Raw genomic sequence first — 10,314 nt, 5'->3', positions numbered from 1 at the left:
TGTTCCCAAGAGTGAAAAAACCCTGACTGTTTGAAAGCCTGGTACCAATGCGTTGCATTGCCAGACAGATGCAGAGAAGCTGAAGCCACCTTGAAATTGTCAAGAATATGGTACAATTGGAAAAATGCCTCACGCTTATCCAGTCATACCCGTACCCCATATCCATCAAAGCGAGGAAAATCCATTTTGGGCATCCACTGCCTCTTCCCCCCCCCCCAACATCCTCCCCAGCAGGAGTAACAGTATTCTGCACAACGGGTGGCACCACTGATACCTGAACCGGACGCAGTGAAGCGAATGCCCCCAGACGTGGTGCTGCTCCCAAGATGCCCTCTGATCCGTCTGAAGCTGTCGGTGATGAACTCTCCGGCCCCACCTGTTGTTTGCCTCGCTGCACCGCCTGAAACTGTTGTTGTTGTTGCACCTGGCCGAGCGCATCGCACGACAAATTGACCTTCATCTGGACTTGACCCAGTCGTACCGTCTGCTCGGACAGCTTGACGTTGAGTGCCGCTAACTGCTCGCAAATCCCATCCACCAGAGTCAGCTTACCTTGGGTTCCTCGAATTTCAGCGAACTCCTGAAGCATCCTCTCCTGCAGTGCCTCCATCTCGTCCGCGAGGAAGCGCGACTGCGGATTTGTCTTGAACTTCGTCGTTGTCGCTGCTCTGCCCCCAAATCAACCCACCTCAGGTCAGGAATTAGGCGGATCAAACCCTAGGGTGATCTGTAACCTTCGCCACGGATTTGCCGGGTACGATTTGAGAGAAAAAATTGGAGCGCGCGACGGAGCGGAGGCTCTGATACCAGACTGTCACAACCTCTCCGCGAGCCCGTCACCGGTGGTAGGAACAGGACTAGGGGATGGTGTGGCCGCGAGAAGAGAGAGCCGGGAGGGAACACGTGAAGGAAAATGGGAGGTCGAGGACGCAAGCAAAGAGAGATAAGACAGAAAGAAGGAGAATGCGAGAGAATATTCTCTATTTCGAAATCATGTCTTGCCCAGTGCATGGCTCTGCTATTTATAGCTGGCTCGGTTACACCTCCACCCACATACGCGCTAGGCCCAGCCCAACCCACACGCTACAGGCCCGATTCAAACATCCCTTCGCGCGCCAGCTGCCGATGATCAATTAGCTCGTCTTGCTCGCCTCTCTGCTTAGCTGACAGTGGCACTACTGACATGTCCTTGCCTTAAAATTCCCTGACAGGTGAACTGGGTAATTTGAGTACACAAGTGCTAAACATTACATGGTCAAAAAGGCCACGTTTCTAAAAAGTTTTTCCAAAGTGACATGCTATATATATACCTACACTAGCACACTTCCCTGGAATAAACTGTGCTGTGCGAAATTTATGCTAACTGAAAAACATGACAGTTAATGCAGACACTTGAAAGCTTATTTGGAAACCAAAAAAAGTGCAATGAAGAAATAGAAGTAGTCTGAACTTTTTATTCAGATGGCCGAAAGCATTTAGGAGAGAAATGCACCCATCTCTCCAGTGATAAAACACGCATTCATGCACGAGGATATGCCTCGTTTGTCTGCTCTGCAGCTCTACTGGCACATAATGCAATGCACGTCACAGAAATTCTTACCAACAGATGACTAGTGATTAGTAGGTGCACGTACCTTGGAATGTAGTGTGTAGGTTAGAATAGGAGCATTGTAATAACCAGAATGTCAACACGACTAAGTGAGCATTGTAACATATCCAAGTATTGATGGATATATTTACCTAACAACTTTTTGCAAAAGAAAACTGAAACCGAAAGCGACACATGAACAATAGACGGGAATCCCCTTCTCATTATCTTGTTGGATCCAGTTCAGGTTAACTGGAGGTACAGACCACTGACCCAGTTGAAAAAACAAACTAAAATACTGCATCTTCCGAAATGCTGAAACAGGGTTTGAATTAACCAGTTAAACTCTGATACTCCCTCCATCCCAAAATAAGCGTCGCGGTTTTAGTTCAAATCTGCTCAAATTCGAACTAAAACCACGACACTTATTTTGAGACGGAGGGAGTATAATATTATACAGAATTAACAGGTCGGTGGCAAAACCGTTTTGCTTCAAGATATGTTCAGCTGAATATAACCAGATCATCAGCGACGGGGACGTATCTGGTGCACTGGACCAATTGGTGCTACCGGTGCACCAGATCCCCGTTGCAGATTTTAAAACGTTCGAATAAATACGAAAAATAATTAGTGCATTGACATAACATCAATGTATGTTGTCACAAAAAGTCAAATCAAAATTCGAAACATTGCTCGAGATACAAAAATGACAAATTCGGCATCAATTTGCTAATGGGCCAAATCTGAAGCCCAATTTGTGTTATGTACCATTCAATTGTCGAATTTATCATTTTTGTATCTCGAGCAATGTTTCGAATTTTGATTTGATTTTTTGTGACAACATACATTGATGTTGTGTCAATGCATTAATTTTTTTCGAATTTTTTTGAACATTTTAAAATGTGCAACAGGGTCCGGTGCACCGGTAGCACCAATTGCCTCGGTGCACCAGATACACTCCCCATCAGCGACTCATGGCTGGACCACATGCCTAGTTGCTGTAATAATGTCTTTTAATTTCCTCATCAATTCATCTTCTCCTTGTTCCTTGAGGGGCATAATTTGCAAAGAAGAAGACAGAACCCAAACCTTCACACCCAACATTTTAAGGACATCTGGATCACGGTCGTAATCCTGACAGAGAAAAGGGAGAAAAACAGACGAAATAAGCAGTCAAATGGATTGTCCCAAAAAAGTTGTACGCAGGAAATTCTAATATGGCAATACCTTCTCTGTAACTAAGACAACGGTCTCTTTGTTATGTTGATCCACAAGCTGCCTCACTCTTTCTTGGATTAGTTCTAGGTCCTATAGTAGGTAAACAAGGAGAGAAAAGCAATCATCATGCAATGATGACAAAGAGAAGCTAGTATTAAGAAAATATAAATTACAAATGCAGTATCGCAACAGTTAGATTATTGTTTCAGCCAAAAACGGGAGCAGTTTCTTGCTTCACTTTCGGAAATGGTACATATTACATCCCATTGCCAAGCCAGGTAAGATGTACAGCTGGACATGCGTATGTTATTCTAGAAGTACATGTAACTTGATTTGATTTGCTGATGTGGAGCTCCTAACTAGCAACTACAATGGAAATAACATGAAGAGAGGTAGCACACACTTACATGACCATTGAAGAAATGATGATCACTGAAATCCAACCTATCAACATTAAGTGGACCAATCTACAGCAACCAATAAGTAAAGGATTATTTGCATGATTTCCTAGTAGCAGGATAGCTCACTATTACAGTATGGGTGTGGCTTCACTATAGTAAAAGCATCAAAGATTAGTCAGAACAAAAGATTGTAATATATCAGGCAAGTTTCCTGGCATTCGATGAACGGACCCTATCCCCAGCGTCGCTCCTGTGGAGCAACATGGGTGGAACCCTAGCGCCTCCACACCACCGCCACCTTTCTCGCCCCCTCCCATCGCAACACCGGAGGGCACATCTTGCTGCAGCACGCACTCATGGCTGGTCGTGACATTTCAGGGGCCGGGGTTAAGTAGAATCTGGAGCCTTAGTATAAATGTCTAAATAATAATAATAATCAATGTATGGATACAACTTTTCTACCCCAAAAAATGCATCCAAAATCAATATGTATACGAACAAATTTACGCATATCACCTTAAGTTTTCTTCTAACATTCCAAGATGCAACTAATATAGTATCAATATTAATCTCATCCAATAATTTCTTCTCAATGAATAAAGTTGCCAAGCCATTTAACATTGTAGATCTCAGATAGTTTTTCATCAATTTCAACTTTGAAAAGCTTCTTGCAGTTGATGCTACAATCGGGGTCATGGTAAATAAAATCCAATAGGGAACAGAAATATTAGGATAACAATCTGCTTCTCCGACAAACTCAAAAATCTCCATCGCAGACATTAGTCTACTGGGCAAAATCAGGTACATTACACTTAACTTAAAAATTAGAACCTTTAATCCGACATTAGATGAAGCATCTGAAGAGTAAGAACGTGCAAATTTAGTGAAATTGCCTTTTAGTTCATAATGACCCACTAACTTCGAGACCGTTGAACTCATAAAAAATTCAAATATATGTTCGAATGATTGGAGTTGTTTAAATCTGTTGTTCGAACTCATAATGCCACATCAACCATAACCAAACAATATTTAACTTCAAAAGCCTCTCAGCTTGCAAGATTGCTTCGTTGCAGTCACTTTCATCAAATTGACACTTCCTTAGAGCACGACGCTTAACTGGAAATTATGGCTCTACACCCATTTTAGATGTGTTTTCTTTGGCAATGATCAGCTTTGCTTGAGTTAAGTGAAGATAGTGGTACCAAACCCAAGGCTAGGGTCAGTTGCCATGACATTCTTTTTGTTGTAGATATAGTGAGCAGGAAGTTGAATCATTATCCATTTTCAATGAGTCTGCCTTAACACAAATAGAAGGTATGAGGAATTGCTTTGGTACTTACAGAAATGAAGGGTTTGCTTCTGGTGTGATCATTGGCAAAGAAATCGCATCTAAAATGGGTGTAGAGCCATCATTTTCTAGTAAAGCGTTGTGCTCCTAGGAAGAGGCAATTTGATGAAACTTACTGTGATGAAGCAATCTTGCAAGCTCAGAAGGCTTTTGAAGTTAATTTTGTTTGGTTATGGTTGATGTGGCAACCAATTCATTGAAAAGCATATTTGAAGAACTCCAATCATTCAAAAATATATTTGATTTTTCATGAATTCAATGGCCTTGAAGTTATTGGACCGTTACGAATTAAAAGAGAATTGCACTAAGTTTGGAGGTCTTACTCTCAAATGGTTGATCTGACGTTGAGTTAAATGATCTAATTTATGAGTTAAGTGTTATGAAGTTGACTTTGCCCAATAGACCAATGCCTGCTATGGAGATTTTTGAGTTTGCCAGAGAAGCAGATTGTTATCCTAATATTTTTATTACCTATTTTTTACTTACAATGACTGTGGGCATCAGCTGAAAGAAGATTATCAAATTCAAAGTGCTGAAGAACTACCTGAGATCTACAATGTAACAAGAGAGGTTAAATTGCTTGGCAAATTTGTGAATTGAGAAGAAATTGTTGCATGAGATTGATATTGATACTATCATTAGTGATTTTGCATTTTAGAATGTAGAAAAAATGAAGGTAATATGTATACATTATTTGATATGCATATTGATTTTGGATGCACTTATTTTTTCAGGTCAAAAATTATATCTACAAACCTTGATTATAGTTTAGACGTTTATACTAAGGGCCCTGCATTCTAGTTTTGCCCCGGCCCCCTGAAATCTCAGGACAAGCCCTGGTTGGGTCCAATTGGTCCCTTGTGGCTAGTCGCGCGAGGGTCGATCTGTTGTGTCCTTGTGGGTGAGACATGGGGTGGGTGGATACTCCCGGAGGCGTGTTGGGTGTGCGATGGCTGGTTTGGCAGGCTGTGCACGGTAGGCCGGTGTCCGGCGAGAGGCAGACATGGCTTGTGGCCAGGTGTGGTAGCCACAATAGTGTAGCAGATCGTGCGGCACGCATCTTTGTTCCCGTTTGACGACACCCTGTGGCATGTAGTTGGCATCCTTTGCCGAGCTCTAGCCTGGGGTTGCTGTTGTGTGCTCTGGTATTATCACCACAGACTTGGGTGTCCTTGCTGCAGTCTGGGTCGCTCGATGCACAGGCCCCTGGGTCTCAGGCCGGCTCCTTGGGTTGGCGCCATGGTCGGCCCTTGTTGCTCCTAATGTGTTGTGTGTGGTGGCCTCTCTTGGCAGGGTGGCAGATTAACTAGATTTCTAGGCTAGCATGATTGCGGGTGATGTTAGGTTTTTGCGGGCGTGTCTATGCGGGACTACAACCTTGGCATGAGTGGTGGTCGTGCGGCTCCGGGTGAATGCCCGGCCCGACCTTGTCGGTGCCTGCAAAGGTGGTGCCTTGTGGCAACGTTTCCTCCTTACTGGCATTGCCGAGGAGCCCCAATTTACTCCAACCTTTCGTAGTCTAGGCCTCCGGGTGAAAGCCTAGGTCCGGCTTTGCCGACCTGAACCGGACCATGGCGGCGTCACCGATGTTGTTACCTCCCTGGAGGCGTTGTTCTTGGAGGTTGACCCTCTATTGGCGTGTGGGTTGACGGCACATGCGTTGGCACTTGCTACTAGTGTCGGCATCGTGCCAGCACGGCTAACTTGGGTGGCATGGGAAGTGGTATGCTGAGGATCCGGTGATGTGGCGCTTTGGTGGCACAGAGGCACTTGGGTGTATGTTTTGAGTGGCAGGGTGTGTGGCGAGGTGTGGTGGTACAGCATTCTGGGTGCCAGTGGCAGTTTTGAGGCGAGTCGAGCGGTCTGTGGCGCCATTGACTCTATCCAAAGGAAGAGCAGCCCAGTTCTGCCCTCTTCTACAGAGAATCAGACACTCTTCTCATCTCATCGAAGGGTCCTGGTGAGTAACGGCGTTCTCTGTGCTTGTGTGGCCGACTAGTCAGCATGAGGGCCAGAGGTAGTTTGGTGGTGTTGGTTGTAATGTGTATTTAACGACCTTTGGTCATGGTCCTGTCTAGGTCTTGAGTGGTTGGTTGTTTCGCATATTTTTGGGCTTGTATATACTTCCTTTCTATCAATGCATCGAAACGCAAGCTTTGCATTTTTGTCGGATTTTTTTAATAATATATCCACTATAGATGTTGGGTGACTTGGCTATGTATTGTTTCCTTGGCTAGCCACCTAAGTCTTATGATACAGTGATGTGAGGTAGGGAGCTAAGCATGAATGAAGGAAAATATACAGGAACATCTTAAGGCTTTACATGAAAACTTAATAAAGTTATCTGTAAATTCCAGTTTTAAGTTGGTGTGATACACCTAGGAAACATTAATTTGGTCTGATGATATATAAGCAGTAAAACATAGTGGCAATGAACCGCTATAAACACTTAAACTGTCTTCCCAAAATGAGTACGATTACAACATGCAGCATTCCATTTCAAGATAGGACACATCAAGCTAAAAGGGTCCATACAAAGAAAGTGTAAGGGAAAAAAGTACCTCTCTGACTGTACGTATGAAAGCATCTGGGCAGCCAATCGCAGAAACACATAACGTGATCATGCCATCCAACGCATTAAGAGATAGTTTCTGTAATGGTTGATGAACCTCGAAAATATGTGACGGGGCCAATTTACTAAAGAACACTGAACATGTTGCGCCACTATCCTGGACTGTACGTGCGATTGTTTCCAGCTGCGCTTCACAAACCTGTTTAATAGCAAATGGTAGTTCAGAGAACAACGTATGAGATTATTCATGTGCTTGAGGTAAAAGAGATACCTACATCTCTCATTACTTGCAGCGCAGAATTCACTAATTGCTAGGCCCCACCTTTTCCGGATGCAATTTCAGTTCACAATGATGGAAAGTAAGAAAGCACATTGGATTGTTTCAATTCTAAATTCTAAATAATTACAATCACATGATCGCCATAAATACATTTTTATGTAACAGCTTAAATTTGCGCTGGCTTACTTCAACATTACACTTTCAGTGCCTCGTGTCAAGAATAATATCAGCAGCTAAAGATTTAATACTCAAACAGAAAGTCTGAGTTACTGAGACTATCGCTTACCAGATCCGCATGATGAATAACCACTATATCAGCTCGAGTAAGTGTGCTCAACGGTTCCCTCATGGGGCCTCGTGGAATGAAATGAGTATTTCCCCAAGGTGTCAACCCATTGACCATCACAACCTCCACATCTCGAAGCAGGCTCTGGTGCTGCCTATGAGATATGGTAGACAGAACTGAGAATACATACATGAGAACACGTGTTTCCTGAAGGAACAGCTATGTTTGACTATTATTAGCGTAAAAGATGCCACTGTGTTAGCCATTTTGGAAGTAAGATTACATGGTACTGATGGATGGATCCATATAAGTTATCTATACAAAAAAAGAAAAAAACAAATACTTGATACCTGCATTCCATCATCCAGTATAGCGAGTCCAATTTTCGCACTTTCACTGGTTGCCGCTCGGTTGCGCGCTGACGAAAACTTCTCCCGGCGGAAGGCATCACAAGGATCGACATGGCCATGCTTTTGCAACATGGAAGAAGCCACAGCAGCCCTGTTTGCGCCAATCCCAATCTTGGTGGAAGTATCAGCAAGGCGCCTCCGGAGCATCTTAGATTCATCGCCGCCTGCATAACCCTACAGCATCAGGAGAAATATAAATGAAGTATTGGAAATGAACTAGGCGAAAGTTGTGAAACGTTAGTATAGGACTGATGAAGAGTCCCTCGTTTTTACTGATTTTTTTTGTCTGCGTAACTAAATGATTGAATGAGAAACAATATACAGTAAATGTGAAGAAGTACAAGCAAGCAAGCAGCATTGGGAGGAGTTTACCCTTGTTAGGATGAGTGGCGAGACGCCCATGGCGTGAAACCTGCGGGCCAGGAAGTCGACCATGGGTGTCTTTCCGTTGCCGCCCCAGGTAAGGTTGCCTACGCTGATGACGGGGACCGGTAGGGTCCGTCGCGAGCGTAGCGGAGAGGAGGAGAGGATGACGGGGAGGCGGAGGAGGACGGAGGCGGCGGACAGGAGAGGGAGGAGGAGTGCGCGCTGGACGAATGGGAGGTTAGGAACGGCGGCGTCCGGGGTGGCGGCGAGGCGGGCCAGGAGCTGCCGCGCCTTCTCCGTCGCCATCGGAGTCTCAGGGGTGGTCGCCGCCGCCTGTCGCCAGAGGACAGTAACAGTAACAGTAACAGAAATGGTGACGAAGTGTTGGGCTGGGCTTTTCCCCCAATACTAGACGATGCGGCGAGAGCCTTGTTAAAAAATACTGTATATGGGTAGGTGGTAGAAAACTAAAATTAATAAAAAACAAATATAAAACTTTCTTATACTCCCTCCGTTTTAAAAAAATTGTATGTTTAGAAATGAATATATCTCAATACTAAAACTTGACTAGATCCATTCATATCTAAACAAATCATAAGAATTTTCGGACGGATGAAGTATAAGTTTTGTGGAGGTTTTATTAGAGGACTACATATGAAGCAAAATAAATGAATCTATACTCTAAAATATGTCTATATACATTTGTATGTAGTCTTTTAATGAAACCTCTAAAGAAACATATATTTAGGAACAGAGGGAGTATGATTTATTTCTTTGAGAAAAAATAATGCATGAGGTGGTATGCTTTGCATGAAGACTAATGAAAAAAATAACTTATGACTTCATACATTACTTGATAATGTGGCATTGTTATATAAAAAAAATTAGTGAATTATAGCTATTTAAAAATAGAGGATAAGCCAGCTTGATATTGAAACTTGATGTGATGGGCTTAGACGGGGGTGGGAGCAACTAGTTGAGCACACTTCCTCAGGAGCCTCCGAACGATCACTCACATGCATCACTATTTAGCGCGTATTCAGCCGTCGTCACGTGTCGCCTTCTAAGCGTTTTTTTGGATTTTATTTTTTTTTTATTTTGTTCACATCCTTTTTTTATTTTTAGTTTGGTTTTATCTTTTTTGTGTTCTGGTTTTTCATCGGGTTTTCTTAATTTTTGGACGAAATTTGTTAAAAAAAAAATTGCATGAAAAAATGTGTTTCTTTTTTGTTACGAGAGACACGGTTTCATTTCCGCAAGAGGTATGGTTTTGCTTTCGCGGGCGTGCCTGTCAAAAAGAGAAAAAAACGTGTTTTTATTTTTTGCGAGAGGCATGGCCGTGCCTCTCGGAAAATGGAAAAAACATGTTCTCTATTTTTTCCGTGAGAGGCACGGTTTTGCTTACATGAGAGGCACGATTTTGTCTTTGCAAGAGGCATGGTCGTGCCTCTCGGAAAGGAAAAAATGTATTTTACATTATTATTATTTTTTCGTGAGAGGCACGTTTTGCTTCCGCTAGATATACAGTTTTTTCTTCGCAAGAGGCACGAAAAAACACATGTTTTCGGTTTTTTCTTCTATCACGTGGGGCACGGGTTTTTTTGTCCGACTTTTTCGTGAAATGAAAGTTTATCAGAACCTATCAACATGAGATCTAATTTTAAAGATTACGATACGAGAAACCCAACTGTGAAAACGGTTCGAGATTTTAGACTCACAGTTTATGAGATAAAACATTTTGAAAATACGGATCTAGAAAAAAAACTCCCACGTTGTGACAAGTGGCACGCATGCAGTGCGCCACTTGTCGCAACATGGGAAGTGGGAGCGATATTTGAAAGATGT

General features: G+C 43.1%; 1 protein-coding gene across 3 annotated transcripts; it reads right to left on the bottom strand.

Moving 5' to 3' along the window:
• Nucleotides 1–1,784: 1,784 nt before the first annotated feature.
• On the bottom strand, nucleotides 1,785–8,849 carry LOC123426389 (probable tetraacyldisaccharide 4'-kinase, mitochondrial). 3 transcript variants are annotated; one of them, XM_045110209.1, is made up of 8 exons: nucleotides 8,476–8,849; nucleotides 8,044–8,277; nucleotides 7,694–7,843; nucleotides 7,117–7,326; nucleotides 3,214–3,273; nucleotides 2,816–2,896; nucleotides 2,541–2,722; nucleotides 1,785–2,169 (listed from the first exon to the last, which is right to left on the bottom strand). In XM_045110209.1, exons 1-7 carry the CDS (start codon nucleotides 8,773–8,775, stop codon nucleotides 2,561–2,563), a joined length of 1,197 nt encoding a protein of 398 aa, XP_044966144.1. In that variant the 5' UTR covers nucleotides 8,776–8,849; the 3' UTR covers nucleotides 1,785–2,169; nucleotides 2,541–2,560. The 3 variants fall into 3 exon arrangements, with proteins under 3 accessions (XP_044966144.1, XP_044966143.1, XP_044966145.1); XM_045110208.1 differs by having other exon boundaries at nucleotides 1,785–2,722; XM_045110210.1 differs by having other exon boundaries at nucleotides 1,785–2,722; nucleotides 7,694–7,847; nucleotides 8,044–8,267.
• Between the last annotated feature and the right edge of the window lie 1,465 nt (nucleotides 8,850–10,314).

The sequence above is a fragment of the Hordeum vulgare genome, chromosome 2H, assembly GCF_904849725.1.
Source record: "Hordeum vulgare subsp. vulgare chromosome 2H, MorexV3_pseudomolecules_assembly, whole genome shotgun sequence".
NCBI classification, from domain to species: Eukaryota; Viridiplantae; Streptophyta; class Magnoliopsida; order Poales; family Poaceae; genus Hordeum; species Hordeum vulgare.
This window is presented reverse-complemented; position numbering and strand designations above follow the sequence as displayed.

Bases quoted from the DNA above. Each gene is read 5' to 3' on its own strand.
- LOC123426389 (XM_045110208.1), bottom strand. From the start codon at position 8,775: ATGGCGACGGAGAAGGCGCGGCAGCTCCTGGCCCGCCTCGCCGCCACC. The intron at 7,844-8,043 runs GTATCAAGTATT...TCTCATAGGCAG, and splicing joins TACTGGATGATGGAATGCAG to CACCAGAGCCTGCTTCGAGA. The intron at 7,327-7,693 runs GTAAGCGATAGT...GCTATTAAACAG, and splicing joins TTATTCATCATGCGGATCTG to GTTTGTGAAGCGCAGCTGGA.